Consider the following 19,667-nt stretch of genomic DNA (forward strand, 5'->3'; position numbering starts at 1 on the left):
TAGCATGCCAGGGACACAAACCCCTGCCCTCCAGGACCCTGGCAGGTAACAGAAATGAGTGAAATGTGTGTCTGGGAACATGTGCTCCTCTGGATCTGTTGTTTGTTTTGGGAGACACAGGTACAGCAAAATCTCTCTACTCTGAGTCAGGTAACAGTGTGAGTGAGCATGGCAATCAGTGGCGTCAGCACTTGGCTGGGCAAACGGGAGGGGATGTGCACAGCCCCTGCTTCTCAACTCCAGCCGACAGGCCACGGTGGATCCTGGCCCAGGGCTGCGCATCTCCCAATGTTTCAGAGAGACTGGAAATGCACATTTTTATATGAAGTCTCTCTATTTTTAAAAAAATATTTATTTATTTAGTTGGTTGGCTGGCTGCACCGGGTCTTAGTTGCAGCACACGGGATCTCGTTCCCTGACCAGGGATCGAACCCGGGCCCCCTGCACTGGGAGCGTGAAGTCTTAGCCACTGGGCCACCAGGGAAGTCCAAAATCTCTCTGTTTTTAAATGGTGGCTCAAAAAATGTTTTTAAGCCCTGTGCCAAATAAATATACCCACAAAATTCAGCCAAAGAGCTGCCAATTTGCGACCTCTGCTATATTCAAACATTTGCTACTATAATGACTGACTGACTGAATGAATGAATGAATGAATGAATGCAGGGACACTTGAGCCAGGCCTTGGAGGATAAGAGAGGTGATAGGACCTGCGCAGGGTCACAAAGGTATTAGGGGAGTAACAAGAACTACAGCGCTTGTCTCTGTACATGTTGATTCTCATTGGACCGTGGCAGCTGGAGAGAGAGGTTATAAAATTCTGGTGTGTGTGTGTGTGTGTGTGTGTGTGCGTGCGTGCGTGCGTGCGTGTGTGTGTGTGTGTGTGTGTGTGTGTGTGTTTTTCTAGTCACAGGTGTACTCGAGCAAGTCCCGCACAGGGGTTATTTCCTTTGATGGATTTGCTCTTTTTCCAGGTAGCAATCCGTGAGCACTCACTCTGAAGCTTGGCGGCGGCCAGCTCTTTTTAGGCATAATGCAGAACCTGCCCACGCTGAAGCCCACGTTTTTGCAGATGAATCTGGTCATCTTCATGCCCCCAATGAGGCAGTAACCACAGTCCAACACTGGCGACACTGTAGCCACAAGGAAAGATGGGCAAGAGAAACAGCTCAGGCCGTCCTGCTGTTGTTCTCTGGAGGCCCAGCCCGAGCTAAGAGCAGCTGCGGAGGGGCGAGGGGGACGGATGGGGACAGGCCCACCCCTGCTCCCACGCAGCAGCGGCGCCTCGGGACTCCACACGCTTGGGCTTCGGCCAGTGCCACCCGGCATGGCCCTGGGGGTTGTGGTCAGAGTCTCAACTTGCAGCCTGAGCCCAGCTGAAGGGACTCGTAAACGAGGGCGTCCAGGCAAAGCCAGCCACCCCATGGCCACACAGGTGACACCCATGGAGGGCTCCAGGCACTCCTTCTTGCCTCGCCGTGGCACAGGCCCACTCAGGGTGTCCCTGAGCCAGCGACGCCTAGGCTGGGGTCAGCTGGGATGCTGGCCTCCTCTCCCAATGCGTGTCACTCAGAGTCAGCCTCCACGGGAAGCAGGATGGTCGGGGTCTGACACGGGCGGACTGTGCGCAAGCTTCTGGCAGGCCCCTTCTCAGGACGCAGAAGCCCCTGTCCCAGGGGACAGGCTGTGTGCTGCCATGAAGGGGCCCTGTGGGCAGGCGGTCCTTAGAAGGGCACCAGCCCTCCCTGAATCCCAGGGGAGCGGAGCACACTCACGCGTCAGCACTGGGGGCGGCCTCCGGGCCTGCAGGGGAATCAGGAGCGTGTGCACTGACTGGGTCTCCACTAAAATAAAGTCATCGAAATCCCCAAGGCAGTCGGGAAAAAACTGGACAGTGTACTGGCAGGTCATTCCAGGAGCCACCATTCCACCTTTTCCTGGGAACATCCCTGTGGGTGACAAAAGCGACAAATGAGATTCTGGAGACCAGGTAAGAAGACCAGGGCCTGGGGCGGCGGGGGGAGTGATAAGGGTCCACCTGGAACGGTCAGGCGGGGCCATGCCTGGCCCTATGGCTTAGCATTTATTTTGTGGGCAGCAGAGAGGTATTTGAGGTTTCTGCAGGGGTTGCAGGGGGTGGGACACAAGATCAGAGCTCTTCTTCAGGAGAACACTGTGTCGCAGAGGCAGGAAGGCTGGCTGGGAAGCCACTGCGATGGCCTAAGTGAGGAACCAGGGGTCCTGACTGAGGGCAGTAACAGTGCGCAGGGCGAGGAGAGGGCAGAACCGAGCCTGGAGGGACGAGATCCGAGGAGGAGCTGTCGGGACTGGGGGCCTTCGGTGGAGGGTGGGTAGGAGGCCTCTGCAGAGCACGAGGGGTACAGCTGTGGAGTCACCCCAGGGCCTGGTGGTGTGTAACCCGGGGCAAGGCCAGTACACGATGTCAAGGCCGCCCAGGCTGCTGCCACCCTGAGCTCACCCGATCCCAGAGAGAAGTAGGGCGTGGACGGCGGGAGGACTCGCAGGTGGCGGCTGGTGGACGTGGTGTTCTGCAGCGAGATCACCATCTGTTCAAAGGCAAAGCGACGTGTGTGGACAAAGGCTATGAAGTCTGGAGTTCACTGAATAATACGGGAAGGGGGTGGGGGGATAAATGTAATGAACCTGGCACGGAAGAGGAACTCCATACATGCACACACTTTTGCCTTCTATTTCGTGAACTATTACACTGGGAAAAACGTATAAATTATAACATGACAAGCCATGTTTCCATCACCCAACTTAAGAAGTAAAACATTAAAAATACAGATGAAGCCCTGTCCCAGCCTCCCACCAGAAAACAGGTCCATAAATTTGAAGCATGTCTTCATAGGTATGTATGCCTAAATCAACATTTAAATCCAGTTTTGGCCAGCACAACATATTGCCTCAATCCACCTGTGAACCAGACCCAAGTGTGGAGAGACCCATATTATAGTTTTAATTTTTAATTTCTCTGTTATTAATGATGATGAGCATCTTTTCGTATGTTTATTTGCTATTTGGGTTTCCTCTTGTGTGGTGTGTCTGTTCGTAGTGCCAATTTGCCACTGGGAACTTTGTCTTTTTCATATTGATTTGTAGGAATTCTTTATATATTCTGGGTACTAATTCTTTATAAGGTATGTGTTATACCTTATAAAGTATAAGTATTGGGTTGGCCAAAAAGTTCGTTCAGTTTTCTGTAAGACGTAACGGAAAACCCCGAATGAACTTTTTGGCCAACCCAATATATAACTTGTATAAGTTTATAACTTGTATTACCTTTTGGTGTACAGTTTCTAAAATTTTAATATAAAATTTATCAACATTTTGTTCAAGGTTTATACTTCAGTTTCAGGAAATCTTTCTATATATCCTATATATTCTTCTTAAATTTTTGCTTGAGATCTATGCTGGAAAGTATTTTGTTTCAGCTATGGAGTGAGGTAGGGATTAAATTATTTTCCATAGGGCAAGGATACTAACTCAGTTTTGCCTCTTCAGGTCTGTACACGTGCACGGGACAGCCCTGGCACCATACCCTCAATCTGCTGCTATTCTCCAGACTCGCGGCTAGCTGCAGCCACTGCTGTCATTACGGATTGAGGTGTTCATGGCAGTGGCTGCCCCTCATGTCCACTGAGGCAGGCCTCCAGAGAGTCTTGCTCCCAGCCACACAAGGCAAACCCCCAAGCAATTAGAGGTGGGATCCAGCAGTGTATGAAGGGATGTCTTACAAGACAAAATAATCAATTGCACTTTCTGGAAGTCAGCTCAGTAATTCTTGTATTGGCTCTGCCTCCTTCCATCCCCTTTCCTCACTCCTCCCTGGAATTGTAAGTGACAGCACAAAATCTCACCACCTCAGACTCCGCATTATGGGGAACCCAGGCTATGACACTTTGCGTCAGAAAGGTACTAAAACAGCAGACCCTTAGGATGTGATTCTGGAGTTGGCTTTCTCCCCAGTCTGGCAGTGATCAGAACTCTAGCTGGTGGGAAGTAGGGTGTGATGACCCCTGGGATTACTAAGGCTTTCGCCCATGGTCAACTGAAATGAGGTGCAGGTAGAGGTCAGGCATTGAAACGTGGTAGCTACAGTGTGGCTGCAAGGTCTGGGAAGACAGTAATTACAAGGATTGCGGAGTGGGCTGGCTTTCCTTAACAGCACTGGAAGCCTTGGAGGAAAAAAATGACAGGCTCAGGGCAGCCAACTGCCAACTCAAGGGCCACCGTGAAGACATCCCTTGCATTCCTGGGTTACACTCAATTTGCTCCTGGGGTGGATGTTTGTGTGTGTTTCTTCTTGCTTGGTTTTTTACTTAGTATTTCTGAACCTATGTTTTTTCTTTTTTTCTCTCAAATGTCTTTTAAATTTACCAAAATATGGAAAGAAAACTAAAGTGAAATTATAGGAAACATAATAAGCCCCTGGCTTACAAGGTACAGATCTTTATTCCTACCACAACTCCTTAGCCTCCGGCACTCACAGCCAGCATCCCATTCTGCTCCCCATCTCAGGACAGACAAGCCCTCTCACAGCTCCAAAAGGCTGGGGGATGAGACTGGGCTTATGTTTTCTTTCTTTCTTTTTAAGTGTAGGGAGTGTGTCATTTATTGACCCTGTGTTCCCCCACTGACTGGTCACTACTCTTGACTCGCAGCACAACAGGTACAGAACTGCAAGGGATCATGCCCAGCTCCATGATCACCAGATCCACCAGTTCTTGCGGGGAGGGGGGGAGGGTCACATCATAGACCAGATTCAACAACCATAGGGACGAGTGGTTCTGCCAGTCAGCCAGGGCCACACGTTCTCCTCGCTCCCACAGCAGATCGTCAGGGTCATCTAGCTCACTAGAGACAAAGGCACCAGTCTGCACACACTCACAAAACTTGTATGTTTCACAGCAGACCAGCACTGGCACATTATGGGCCAGTGCCACCAGGGCCAGCTGTGCTGTCCCTACCCGTGACATCACAAACCCGTCGGCCAGGAGTGCATGAGCTCCCAACACCACCTTAGAAACCTCTGGGAGCACAAAGGAAGCTGCAGGAATCAGCAGGTAGGAGGCAGGGACCCCAGCACGGACCAGAGAACGTAGCGTGTGCTTTCCCTCCAGCTGTGGCCGGCTGTCCACCACTACCACCCGAAACCGCCAGCCCCTAGCCCAAGCCTCCTGAAGAATTCGTGATACCAGAGATGAGCATTCACACACCAGGATCCCCTCTCCATTACTGATCTTCTCATAAGCAAAGCATGAGATTGCCTGAGCTGCAAGCACAATCTTCCCTCGCACATATCGAAGGATGGCTGCTCGAAGTTCTCACTTGGCCTCGTCTTCCCGCTTGGAGCTGCTCACACCCATGATCTCCTTGTTAAGGAACTTGATGGTGCTGTACATGCTCGCTGACAGGGGACGGCACTGAGTCAGGAAGCTGAAGCAGGGCTTTAGTTTATTCACTAGGTCCCTTGACAGTTCTTCATTGGGAGGTGTGGTGTAATCCTGAGTCACCTGCTGCAAGGCACGAAGCAGGGCAATGCACCGGGCATTGGAGCCACTGACCAGGCCCTGGGAGTACTGCAGGCCGAGTTGCACCATGGCTGGGTGGATCACAGAGGATGGAATGCTCATAAACTGGGTCAGAGAGTTTTGTCTGCTGTACTGGTGTAGGTGGGAGAAGAGACTGACTTTGGATCCATAATCCTTTCATGTAGGAACCTGCTGTCGTTCTGGTTTTTTTTAACAAGCCTCCTCAGAAGTGTGGAGTCATCAACCTGACTATGCTCGGGTAGACGCTTCACTCCTGAGAGGGTTTCTCCAGCTGCGCTGGGGCAGGCCTGAGGAGGTGGCCCTCCTCGGTCCCCTTTTCTCGCCTGCTTCAGGGGCTGCTCAGCCTCCTGCTTGGCCCGCCTTTCAGCTCGAAGTTCAGCCTTACTCCGACCTGCTGGAACTTTCTCCTTGGCATTGCCCAACTGACTGTCCAGGCCAGGCAGGTCTTGGGTCGGGCCTTGACACTGGGCTGCAGATACAGCAGAGCCAGTTTCTGGTTCTGCCCCCTTTTCCTCCTCCCGTTTCTTCTTCTGCTGTTTCCTTTCCTTCCGAAGCTGCAGCTTTTCTTCTTGGGTCATCTCCCTCCCCGCTGCCCCAGGCCGAGGAACAAGCTCCGTCTTCATCCCAGATCCGGAGTCCTCGCGAACAGCCACGGCCACGGCAGCCATCCTCCTCCTGGGCTTATGTTCTTAAGCAAGACTGGCTTATGGCTTTCATTGTCATAGCTCCTTAGTTCGCTTTGGTGTCAAGGTAACATTAGGCTCTTAGTCCAAAATAACATAAAACTGGGTGACTTACGAACAACAGGAATGTATTTCTCACAGTTCTGGAGGCTGGACAGTCCAAGATCAAGATGCCAGCATGGTTGTGTTTCGGTGACGGCCCTCTTCCATTCACAGCTGGCACCTTCTCACCGTGTCCTCAGTGGCAGAAGAGGCAAGGGATCTCTCTAGAGTCTCTTCAGAAAGGCACTAATCCCACTCACGAAGGTTTCACCCGCACGACCTAAGCACCTCCCCAAGGCCCCACCTTCTAATACCATCATCTTTGAGGGTTAGGATTTCAACATACGAATTTTGGAGGGACACAAACATTCGGACCATAGCAGGCTCATTACCTAAGAATGAGGGTATGTTCCTTCTTTCTGTAGTCTCTGACAGTTCATATAAGATCAGGATTAGCTTGAATGTTTGATGGTGTATACCTGTAAAATGATCTGGGCATGGCGTTTCTTTTGGTAGAAAGTTTTCTTTTTAAGTTATTTTCATCAAAGTTGGACAGCCACGTAGTTTAAAGAGGCAAAGAGTTCTACAAAATTTCGAAAATAGAAATCCTGCCCTCTTCCCTCTAACCCCTGCCATTTCTCACTCCCAATCACAAACACTGTTTCCTCCTTTAGCTGATTATTTTGGAATTTACTTCCACGGCTCCGGATGGCATGCTAATTTTTTTGTTTGTTTTAGGCATTAATTATGGATGGGTGATATGGATATTCTCTCTTTCCTCACCCTTAATCAGCTCACCGCATGCCATGCCCTTCTTATCCCTCATCTTCCCGATGTAAATTACATCATACTCATGGTTAGATCAGTAATGTTTACATTATTGTTGCTATGTAAACGCTGTTCACAGCTGAGCATGAAATTCTCCCTTATACAATTTTTGTTTTTCCGAAAGTTAACCAACCAATTATTTTGTTTGGTATGTACTTATCAATAATTTAATCTCTTTCCACTACCCTACAGATCTCTTTCCAAGATGTCCAGATGTATCAGGGACTCTCATCAGTGTCACCCCGACAAGTCAACCCTACCTAGAGCCTCCTGGCCTCTTCCAATCTGGACTGGTCGCTTGCTACACCTACTGCTATGACCCAGGACAGGACAACCCCCGTAGCAGTTTTCAGACACATCCACTAGTTCATTGACACTCCTTCCATTGAGAGGTGAGGTCTGTCTATGTAGCTTCCCCTCGAATCTGGGCTAAACTTAGTGACTCATTTGTAACCTACAGCAATGCAGAGGAAGTAATGACTTTCTCATGTATTCCAAGGGAACCGAACCTCCAAGGTTAGGTCATAAAGAGTGATGTAGGGCCTTCCCTGGTGGCACAGTGGTTAAGAATCCACCTGCCAATGCAACGGACATGGGTTCGAGCCCTGGTCTGGGAAGATCCCACATGCCGCGGAGCAACTAAGCCCGTGCGCCACAACTACTGAGTCTGCGCTCTAGAGTCCTCATGCCGCAACTACTGAAGCCCAGGTGCCTAGAGCTCGTGCTCCGCAACAAGAGAGGCCACCGCAATGAGGAGCCCGTGCACCGCAACGAAGAGTAGCCCCTGCTTGCTGCAACTAGAGAAAACCTGAGCACAGCAACGAAGACCCAAAGCAGCCAAAAAAAAAAAAAAAGTGATGCAACCTCCCCCTTGTTTGCTAGGATACTCACTTCGAAACTCTGATCACTCACTTTGAGCTGCCTGATTACCCTGAGGCAGCCATTCTGTGAGGAAGCCCAGGCCACATGGAGAATCCATATGCATGTGCTCTGTTAACACCCTCAGCTGACAACCAACATCAACGATTATGGGAGTGAAAATGCCTCAGAGAGTTCCAGCCCCAGCTTTCAGGTTACCCCTGGGCACTGACTTTTTCCAGTTAAGGCTCCAAACATCATGGAACAAGCCATTCCCATTGTGCCCTGTCAGAATTTCTGATCCAAAGAACCTACAAGCATGATAAAATGGTTGTTTTAAGTTGTTAAGCTTTGTAGCAGCAGTAACTGCAGAGCCCCTTAACCATTACTAACCTGGGCCTTTCCTGCACGTCTCTCCTATGCTGGATCTCTCGTTTCCCACACATCAAGCCTTCCTCTTCCTTGGTTTACTCACTTATATAGAGGAGCATGTTCCCTAAGAGTTTCCTGAGAAAGGGTGCATGGGACACACATTTTTAAAGACTTGGCAAATTTGAAAATGTTTTTATCCTTCAACTTTATAGTTTAGCTGGGTAAATAACTTATGCACACAGTCATATGCCCAACAGATGCAAGGTGCATTTCTAAGAGACATCACTAGATACAATTCAATTTATATAATGGACAGTGGCAGACTGCGTTTCTCTTTGGGGGAGGCTTGCCCTGGGGAAACCAGCCACTGTGCTCTGAGGAAGGGAAGGGAAAGGAAAGGAACTAGCTGATGTGGAGAAGCCTCAGGCAGAGGAACTGAGGTCTCAGCTGAAAGCCAGCACCAACCACCACACGCGTGAGTGAATGAGACTTTGGCCCCAGTCTCTCGGCTGCGACCCCAGACATCGCAGAGTAAACTCTCCTAGCTGTGTCCTATATGATCAGAAAGCAAACTGCTGTTTCACGCTGCCAAGTCTTGGGGGCAACGTGTTACATGGTTACAGTAACTGGAACGCTGAACATATTAAAAGAGACTCCAATGAAAGTTGCCCTTAAAACCATGCTGGAAGGGACCATTTTAAGTACTTCCTTTCTTTGTTTTCTTCTATCAAGTACTTTTAACCACAAATGCTGTTCTTAAGTCCCAGAACATAATACATCTGGACTGTATGCCTCCCACAGTATAAATATTTAGAATCCTGCAACTGGACATGCAGTCACTGCGGTGATCTGACCCTGAGACCCACTAAACTAGATGCAGAGACTTCCACAAGTAGAATGTTATTCCAAGATTCTTCAGATGACTGTGGGTGGAGGGAGCTATAGGCGTGGAATGGGAGGAGGTGCTGTGGAATTAGACTGTAGTTAGAGGAATCAGCACGAAGTCATGATTTTTAAATATGTAAGCACATGGATATGGATATATGCATGTTTATGTGTATATATACATTTACATATATACAGATGGACCTCTGAAATGGTTATTTTTCCCCACCTCTATCCATTTAAAGGACTTAGAAGCAATGACATCCCAGTAGCCAGTAGCAGATCTAGTGCTTAGATCTTGGTTTCTAAATACCATTCTCCACTAAAAGGAACCAGGGCTTCTTAGAAACTGATTCCAGAACTGGGACAAAGAGAGTACAAGATTAGCCTGGAACATCTTGTGATGGCAGAATGTAAGGAAGCGCTCAAGAAACTGCTAGGTCATATCAAAAGAACACGGGAGACAACTTGTAAGGCTCCCACTGGACAAATCTGAGATAATTTCAGAAGCAAAATGAATACTGACTTTAAATGAAATAACTCATTTTAGGTTAGATTAACAAAACTTCATTAACTAGAATGATTCTAAATAGATGTGCCCTCACCAACAAAATGAACACTATACAATAGCCAATATTTTACAGTACCTGGATACATATTTTGAAAAAGATGAAATGATCAATTAATCATAGGGGGTAAAAAACCAATTACTTAACTAAAATTGACCAATCTTGTCTTTACTATATATTCTCTTGATTGGACCTACACTAATCCAAAAATTGGACACAAAATATGTTCCAAATGTCTCTTATAATATTTACATTGTATTTGACACTCAGGTGTTTAAATGCTGTTATACCCCCAAGATCAAACTGACATCCAATAATGATTCTGCATCACAGACTAAAGCCCTTAGGTTTAAATCCTCTCCACCAGGAACTTTTGACCAAAATGGGGGGAGTTGAGAAATTTTTGAGGGAAATGGTGCAGACCTGGCCTAAGATAAAAAACACTAATAATGGACACTGGAAGACACAGTCTGTTACATATATTCCACAATTAACTTTGCAAGGTTTTCTGGAAAATTCATTTTAAAAATCCTGAAACTGTTTTGATATCATTATTCAGACTGCTTAAGAACAGACTACCAAACTGGCCTCTTTCTTACCCCCAAAATATGCAGACAAGAGTCACTGTTCCCAGACTACAGTTTTTTCTCTCCCCTCTCAGTTATAAATTCTCTTTTTGCCTTTGCTCACTGACAACAGTGTATTGGCTATTATTTGTTAAATGAGTATGCAGATCACTAATTCCTCTCTCAATGAGTCTTCCAATTCATGAGTATAATATATTCTTATTTATTTTTTTGTAGGAGTTTATTAGTTAATTTATTTATTTTTGCTGTGTTGCGTCTTCGTTTCTGTGCGAGGGCTTTCTCTAGTTGTGGCAAGTGGGGGCCACTCTTCATCGCAGTGCGCGGGCCTCTCACTATCGCGGCCTCTTTTGTTGCGGAGCACAGGCTCCAGACACGCAAGCTCAGTAGTTGTGGCTCATGGGCCTAGTTGCTCCACGGCATGTGGGATCCTCCCAGACCAGGGCTCTAACCCGTGTCCCCTGCATTAGCAGGCAGATTCTCAACCACCGCGCCACCAGGGAAGCCCAGTATAATATATTCTGTAGTGTGCTGGCAAATGTTTAACGACCAGTTCTTGGGGTGGGGAGAGTCCTGATTTGGTAGTATTTGCTGATTTCTGTGGTGTAAAAACTCTCAATATGGTCAATTTCAAGATACCAATGTGACATCACTGAGCACAGAGTTGGATAGAGATGTGCATGATCAGCCTTCATAAGCTAGTACAAAGTGGGGTACAGGCACACCTTGGAGATATGGTGGGGTCGGTTCTACATTTTCTTACTCTCCTCCCCCAAATTATAATTTTGATGTCCTCTTTTATACCTTCATGTTTATCCTTTTGCTGTTTAGTTATCACTGCTTTCATAAAATTTTTAAAATTATGACTATTTCATCTATATTTTCAAATTTCTAAGCATAAAGTTGTTCATAAACCTCTTGCTATCTTTCTAATGTCTGTAGGATCCATAATGATGTCTCTTTTTTTTAACATCTTTATTAGAGTATAACTGTTTTACAATGGTGATATAATGATGTCTTTATTTCCCCTGACACTGGTAATTTTTACTTTCTCTCAGTCTGATCAGTTTTGCCAGGGACTAAGCAATTTTACTAACCTTTTCAAAGAATTAACTTTTGGCTTTGCTGATCCAACACTATATTTGTTTTCTATTTAATTAAAATGTGTTCTAGTTTTATTATTTCCTTCCTTCCAGCTTCTTTGGGCTTAATTTGCTATTCTTTTCTAATTTTTGAGATGTATACCTAGATAACTGATTTTCAGACTATTTCTTTTTTAAAAAAATTAATTTAATTTATTTATTTACTTTTGGCTGTGTTGGGTCTTTGTCGCTGCACGCAGGCTTTCTCTAGTTGCAACGAGCGGGGGCTACTCTTCGTTGTGGTGTGCGGGTTTCTCATTGTGGCGGCTTCTCCTGTTGCAGAGCACAGACTCTAGGCATGCGGGCTTGGTAGTTGTGGCGCACAGGCTTAGCTGCTCCGCGGCATGTGCGATCTTCCTGGACCAGGGCTCGAAGTCGTGTCCCCTGCATTGGTAGGTGGATTCTTAACCACTGTGCCACCAGGGAAGCTCTATTTCTTTTCTAATATGTGAACATAAGTCTATACATTTTCCTCTAAGCATGTCTTTAGCTGCATGTTGCTCTGCAGCATGTGGGATCTTCCCTGGCCAGGGTTCAAACCTGCGTCCCTTGCATTGGCAGGCAGATTCTTAACCACTGCACCACCAGGGAAGCCCTATATCCATATTTTTAAAGGTTATCCTCACATTATCAGCATTTAGTTGGTTTTTGTTTTTCTACCCAGTCTGACGATCCTTCTCTTTTTTTTTTTCAGCCACACTGCGTGGCTTGCAGGATCTTACTTCCCCAATCAGGAACTGAACCTGTGCCCTTGGCAGTAAAAGCATGGAGTCCTAACCACTGGACCACCAGGGAATTCCCTGATCCTTCATTTTTAAAAAATATGTATGTAGGTATGTATTTATTTACTTATGTATTTATTTTTGGCTGCGTTGGGTCTTCATTGCTGGACGTGGGCCCACTCTAGTTGCAATGAGCGGGGGCTGTTCTTCATTGTGGTGCGCAGGCTTCTCATTGTGGTGGCTTCTCTTGTTGCGGAGCATGGGCTCTAGGGCTCTAGGTGCATGGGCTTCAGTAGTTGTAGCACGTGGGCTCAGTAGTTGTGGCTTGTGGGCTCTAGTGCACAGGCTCAGTAGTTGTGGCGCATGGGTTTAGTTGCTCTGTGGCATGTGGGATCTTCCCGGACCAGGGCTCAAACCCATGTCGCCTGCATTGGCAGGAGGAGTCTTAACCACTGCACCACCAGGGAAGTCCCTCCTGATGCTTCTTTTTTAATTGAAGTACTTGGTCCATTTAATTACTTCATGTAATTATCAACAAATTTGAGAATAATATAGCTAATTCACTTTATTATACAGCAGAAACTAACACAACATTGTAAAGCAATTATTCTCCAATAAAGATGTTAAAAAAATTTTTGAGTATAAATCTATCATGTTTTTATTTTCTATTTGTACTATCCCCCATGTTCCTTTTTCATTTTTTATCTTCTATTAATCAAATATTTTTTAAAAATTCCATTTCCCCCATTACCTTGTTATTTTTATATCATTTTACTTTTTTTTTTTTTTTTTTGCGGTACGCGGGCCTCTCACTGTTGTGGCCTCTCCCGTTGCAGAGCACAGGCTCTAGACGTGCAGGCTCAGCAGCCATGGCTCACGGGCCCAGCCGCTCCACAGCATGTGGGATTTTCCTGGACCAGAGCAGGGAACCCGTGTCCCCTGCATCGGCAGGCGGACACTCAACCACTGCGCCACCAGGGAAGCCCTCATTTTACTATTTGAATAATGATTAGCCCAGAGATTACAACAAGCAACCTTAAATTATTAAAGTTTCCATATTAATTAGCACTTACACACTTCCAAGACAATCCAAGAATCTTGGAACAGTTTAAATCCACTTACCCCTCAAACTTTTGGGGTATAGTTATGTTTTTAATTCTACATATATTTAAATAATATATAATTATTAATAATAACTACATTATTATTATGGTTATGTTACATTTAATATTAATTTACATGTCTTAACAAGTTTACCTTTACTGTTGCTTTTCATTCTTTCTTACATTTCTCTACTCCCATATGGTAGACTTTTCTTCTGACTGAAGAATTCCTTTGGTTCAGGTCTTCTGGTGATGAATTATTATTATCTGGTAATGAATTACCAGTTTTTGTTTGTCTGAGAATATCTTCATTTTATCTTCATTTTTTTTTTCACCACACCGTGTGGCTTGCGATATCTTAGTTCCCCAACCAGGGACTGAACCCAGGCCCTTGGCAGTGAAAGCAATGAGTCCTAAAAACTGGACCCCCAGGGAATTCCCTATTTTCACTTTTAAAGAAAATTTTCACTAGGTTTAGAATTCTAGATTGAAAGTTATTTTCTTTCATCACTTTGAAGCTTCCATTCCAATATTTTCTAGCTTCTGTCATTACTGTTAGAAGGCAGTAGGTCTTTTTTCTCTAGATGCCTTAAGTTCCTCCCCAAACCCTGTCTTTAGAGCAGAATTTTACTATAATGTGTAAGTATACGTATATAAGTATATGCATAAAGTATGCTTTCTTTATTTTATCCTGCTTAGGGTTGTTAGTGCTTTACTTGATGGCTTGAAGTCTTCATTACTTTTGGATCATTCTCAACTATTTTTTTTTCAAATACTGCTTCTGTGACATTGTCTCCTCTTTTTCTGGGGCTTCAATTACATAACAGACCTGTTTACTATGCCCCATATTTTTTAATGTAGTTTTCTATATTCCTTCATCTTTTTTCTCTTTATACTTCAGCCTGGATCATTTCTACTGACATATCTGCAAGTCTTCCCTTCATCTGTGTCTAATTTGCTGTTAAGCCTTCTATTGAGTACTTAATTTCAGTTCCAGAATGTTCATTATTTTTGTAGATTCCTCAGGTTATTTACATACAACATTACCATAACTGGAAGTCTCCACAGAATACATATTTTTAGCGCTTTGAGATATTAGATTTACAAGAGTTGCAAAAATAATCCAGAGAGTTCCCATAAACTCTTCACCTAGCTTCCCCTTATGTTAACATCTTTGATAACAACAGAACAATGACCAAAACTAAGAAATTAAGCTTGGTACCATATATTAACGAAAGAACAGAATTTATATGGACTTCTCCAGTTTGTTCACTAACATCCTTTCTCTATTCCTGGGTCCAATCCAGGATATGCAATTGCATTAGGCTGTCATATCTTCTTAGTCTCCTCCAACTTGTGACAGTTTCTCAATCTTTCCTTGTTGTCTGTGACCTTCCATGACCTTCAGCCTTTTAAAGAGTACTGGTCAGTTATTTTGTAGAATGTCTCTCTAGAGTGTGTCCTTCAGTTTGTGTTCTCTGATGATTACTCATGACTGGATTGAGGTTGTACATTATTTGTAGGAATACCACAGAAGAGATGTGCCCTTCCCAGTATATCATATCGGGGTTATATGCTATTGATGTGTCCTATTAGTGGTGATGGTAACCTTAACCACTTGATTAACTTGGTGTCTTCCAGGATTCTCTACTGTACAGTTACTATTTTTCCTTTGTAATTGCTAAATATTTGGGGAGAGACTATGGAATTATGTTTCTGCTCACACTTCTAACCAATAATTTTAGCATCTATTAGTATGTCTTGCCTGCAGATTTTATTAGTGTGATATTTAATGGTTAAATTTTTTTTTAGTGTGGGTTTTTTCTTATTTATTTTTTTATTTAGGCTGTGTTGGGTCTTTGCTGCTGTGCGCAGGCTTTCTCTAGTCATGGCAAGCGGGGGCTACTCTTCATTGTGATGAGCGGGCTTCTCATTGCAGTGGCTTCTCTTGTTGTAAAGCACAGGCTCTAGGCATGCAGGCTTCAGTACTTGCAGCATGAGGGCTCAGCAGTTGCAGCATGCGGACCCTAGAGTGTGCAGGCTTCATAGTTGTGGTGCGCGGGCTCAGTAGTTGTGGCGCACAGGCTTAGTTGCTCCATGGCATGTGGGATCGTCCCAGACCAGGGATCAAACCTGTGTCCCCTGCATTGGCAGGTGGATTCTAAACCACTGTCCCACCAGGGAAGTCCCTAATGGTGATTTTTAAAATTCTCATTCTTTCTACATTATTAATTAGAATTCTTTCATAACAAAGACTTATCCCTTTTCTCCCATTTATTTATTCAGATATTTACTTATATTAGTATGGACTCATGGATATTTACTTTATTCTTTGGGTTATAATCTAATACCATTATTATTTGTTTTGTTGCTTGAGTTGTTTCTCTTCTGGCCATTGGGAGCTCTGTGTCCTGACATGCCCTCTCCCCTACTCACACACACACACACTCTCTCTTTTTTTCTCTCTCTCTAGCACTTCCTTACTTTCTGGCACCACAAGATGCTCTACATTCATCTCCTATTTTCCCTTCCTCAACCCTGGAATCAAACAGTTTTCCAATGAGCTCTGGGTTCCTTTTTTTGGAGAACAGTACTTAGAAACCAAGATCCATAGAACAGGTGTGCTAAATGCTACTAGGGTGTCATTATTTCTATCTCTCTAGTGGATACAGCCAAGAAATATATGCATGTGTACTAACCAAACATTCACATACATCTATATTTATTCTTGTATTTATCCAACTGTGTGTATGTGTTATCCCCCCCAACATACACACCTATATTTTTAAACCATGAATCCATATTTACACTTCCAAATACAATCTAGCACCACAGAGTTCATTCTAGCATTCCCCTTTTCCTTATATGTAACTTCTTTCTGCAACAGTGAAAAAACCTAATTCTCATTCATATTTATTTTAACTTAACAGGTTTCATCAGGTCCAGGATCAAGATGGTGGAGTAGCTCATCAAGGACATGAAGCTCACCTCCTCCCACAAATACATCAAAAATACATCTACATGTGGAACAATTCTCACACAATATCTACTGAACATTGGCAGAAGACCTCAGACCTCTAAAAGGGTAAGAAAATCTCCACATAACCAGGTAGGACAAAAGAAAAAAGAAAAAAAAAAAAGAAAAAGACAGTGAGAAAGGAATTGGAATGGGACCTGCAACCTTGGGAGGGAGTTGTGAAAGAGAAAAGATTCCTGCATGCTGGGAAGTCCCCTCACTAGCAGGGAGCTCAGCCAGGAGAGCAGGGGAGCTTCAGAGCCTTGGAGGAGAATGCAGCAACTGGTTTGCAGCAGCTAGGATGGAGAGAGGGACTTCCCTGGTGGTCCAGTGGCTAAGACTCCATGCTCCCAATGCAGGGGAACCAGGTTTGATCCCTGGCCAGGGAACTAGATCCCACATGCTGCAACTAAGAGTTCACATGCTGCAACTAGAGATCCTGCATGCCACAACTAAAAGATCCCGCATGCTGCAATGAAGATCCCGTGTGCTGCAACTAAGACCCAAAGCAGCCAAATAAATATTTTTTTAAAACTTAAAAAACATAAAACAAAGGCCATAAAGAAAGATAAAGAAGGACACTATATAATGAGAAAAGGATCAATACAAGAAGAGGATTTTATACTTGTCAACATATATGCACCTAATATAGGAGCACCCAAATATATAAAACAAATACTAACAGACATAAAGGGAGAAACTGACAGGAATACAATAATAGTAGGAGACTTTAACACCCTACTCACATCAATGGACAGATCTTCTAGACAGAAAATCAATAAGGTAACTGAGATCCCAAATGATACAATAGAACAGATAGACTTAATTGATATTTTCAGGATATTACATCCAAAAAAACCAGAACACACTGTTTTCAAGTGCACGTGAAACATTCTCTAGGACTGACCACATACTAGGGCACAAAACTAACCTCAACAAATTTAAGAGTATAGAAATTACCTCAAGCATCTTTTCTGACCACAATGGCATGAAACTAGAAATCAACCACAGAAAAAGAAAGGAGGAAAAAACAATTACGTGGGGACTGAACAACATGCTACTAAAGAACCAATGGATCAATGATGAAACCAAAGAGAAAATTTAAAAATGCCTTGAGACAAATGACAATGCAAACACAACCATACAAAATCTGTGGGATGCAGCAAAAGCAGTTCTTAGAGGGAAATGCATAGCAATATAGTTCTTCCTTCCAAAACAAGAAAAATCTCAAATAACCTAAACTACCACTTAAAAGAATTAGAAAAAGAATTTTACAAAAAACTAAAGTCAGCAGAAGGGAGGAAATAATAAAGACCAGAGAGGAAATAAATAAAATAGAGATTAAAAAAATAATAGAAAAAATCAATAAAACCAAGAGCTGGTTCTTTGAAAAGGTAAACAAGATTGACAAACCTCTGGCCAGGCTCACCAAGAGGAAAAGAGAGAGAACCCAAATAAACAAAATAATAAATGAAAAAGGGAGATAACAACTGATAGTGCGGAAATATAAAAAACCATAAGGGAATACTATGAACAATTATATGCCAACACATTCAACAACCTAGAAGAAATGGACAAGTTTCTAGAAACATAGAGCCCACCAAAACTGAATCAAGAAGAAATAGATAATTTGAACAGACTAATCACTAGAGGTGAAATAGAATCTGTAATTTTAAAACTCCTTACAGGGCTTCCCTGGTTGCGCAGTGGTTGAGAGTCTGCCTGCCGATGCAGGGGACGCGGGTTCGTGCCCCAGTCCGGGAAGATCCCACGTGCCGCGGAGCAGCTGGGCCCGTGAGCCATGGCTGCTGAGCCTGTGCGTCTGGAGCTTGTGCTCTGCAACGGGAGAGGCCACAGTAGTGAGAAGCCCGTGTACCGCAAAATAAAATAAAATAAAATAAAATAAAACTCCCTACAAACAAAAGTCCAGGACCAGAATTCTACCAAACATACAAAGAAGAACTCATACCAGTCCTTCTTAAACTCTTCCAAAAAACCGAAGAGCAGGGAACACTCCCATAGATATTCTATGAAGCCACTATCACCCTGATACCAAAACCAAAGACACCACCAAAAAAGAAAATTACAGGCCTATATCTTTGATGAATATAGATGTGAAAATTCTCAACAAAATATTAGCAAACCAAATCCAACAACACATAAAAAAGATCATACACCACGATTAAGTGGGATTCATCCCAAGTTCACGAGAATGGTTCAACATATGCAAATCAATCAATGTGATACACCACAGAAACAAAAGGCAAAAACCACATTATCATCTCAATAGATGCAGAAAAAGCATTTGACAAAATATTACATCCATTCATGATAAAAACTCTTAACAAAGTGGGTATAGAGGGAACATATCTCAACACAATAAAAGCTATTTATGACAAACCCACAGCCAGTATAATACTCGATGGTGAAAAGCTGAAAGACTTCCCGCTAAAATCTGGAACTAGACAAGGATGCCCACTCTCATCATTTCTATTCAACATGGTATTGGAAGTCCTTGCCACAGCAATCAGACAAGAAAAAGAAATAAAAGGTATCCAAATTGACAGGGAAGAGGTAAAACTGTCATTATATGCAGATGACATGATTCTATATATAGAAAACCCTAACGACTCCACACAAAAACTACTAGAACTGATAAACAAATTCACCAAGGTAGCAGGATACAAGATTCGTTTCCAAAATATACAAACAGCTCATACAACTCAACAACAAAAAAGAACCCTATCAAAAAATGGGCAGAAGACCTAAACAGACATTTCTCCAAGGAAAAAATACAAATGGCCAACAGGTACATGAAAAGATGCTCAACATTGCTAATTATTAGAGAAATGCAAATCAAAACTACAATGAGGTACCACCTCACACCAGTCAGAATGGTCATCATTAAAAACTCTACAAATAACAAATGCTGGAGAGGATATGGAGAAGAAGGAACTCTCCTACAGTGCTGGAGAGAATGTAAGTTGGTACAGCCACTATGGAAAACAGTATGGAATGTTCTTGAGAAAACTAAATATAGAATTACCAGCAATCCCACTCCTGGGCATATATCCAAACAAAACTCTAATCCAAAAAGATTTGTGCACCCTTGTGTTCATAGCAGCACTACTCACAATAGACAAGACATGGAAACAACCTAAAGGTCCATCAACAGAGGAATGGATAAAGAAGATGTGGTGTGTATATACAATGGATTATTACTCAGCCATAAAAAAAGAGCAAAATAATGCCATTTGCAGCAACATGAGATTATCATACTAAGTGAAGTA

The 19,667-nt window shown here is 43.9% G+C and overlaps 1 protein-coding gene and 1 pseudogene across 1 annotated transcript in view; both read right to left on the minus strand.

Annotated features, from left to right (window-relative positions):
- DLEC1 (DLEC1 cilia and flagella associated protein) overlaps positions 1–19,667 on the minus strand; it is a 113,744-nt gene that overhangs the window by 38,189 nt on the left and 55,888 nt on the right. Inside the window, exons 10-12 of the mRNA XM_059077244.2 lie at positions 2,477–2,564; positions 1,773–1,946; positions 994–1,130 (exon numbers count right to left, since the gene is read on the minus strand). Coding sequence (XP_058933227.1) covers positions 994–1,130; positions 1,773–1,946; positions 2,477–2,564 — 399 coding nt within the window. The remainder of the gene's footprint in view (positions 1–993; positions 1,131–1,772; positions 1,947–2,476; positions 2,565–19,667) is intronic.
- LOC131763589 (translation initiation factor eIF2B subunit delta pseudogene) lies at positions 4,629–6,241 on the minus strand (annotated as a pseudogene).

Source organism: Kogia breviceps, chromosome 10 (assembly GCF_026419965.1).
Source record: "Kogia breviceps isolate mKogBre1 chromosome 10, mKogBre1 haplotype 1, whole genome shotgun sequence".
In the NCBI taxonomy this organism is placed as follows: domain Eukaryota; kingdom Metazoa; phylum Chordata; class Mammalia; order Artiodactyla; family Physeteridae; genus Kogia; species Kogia breviceps.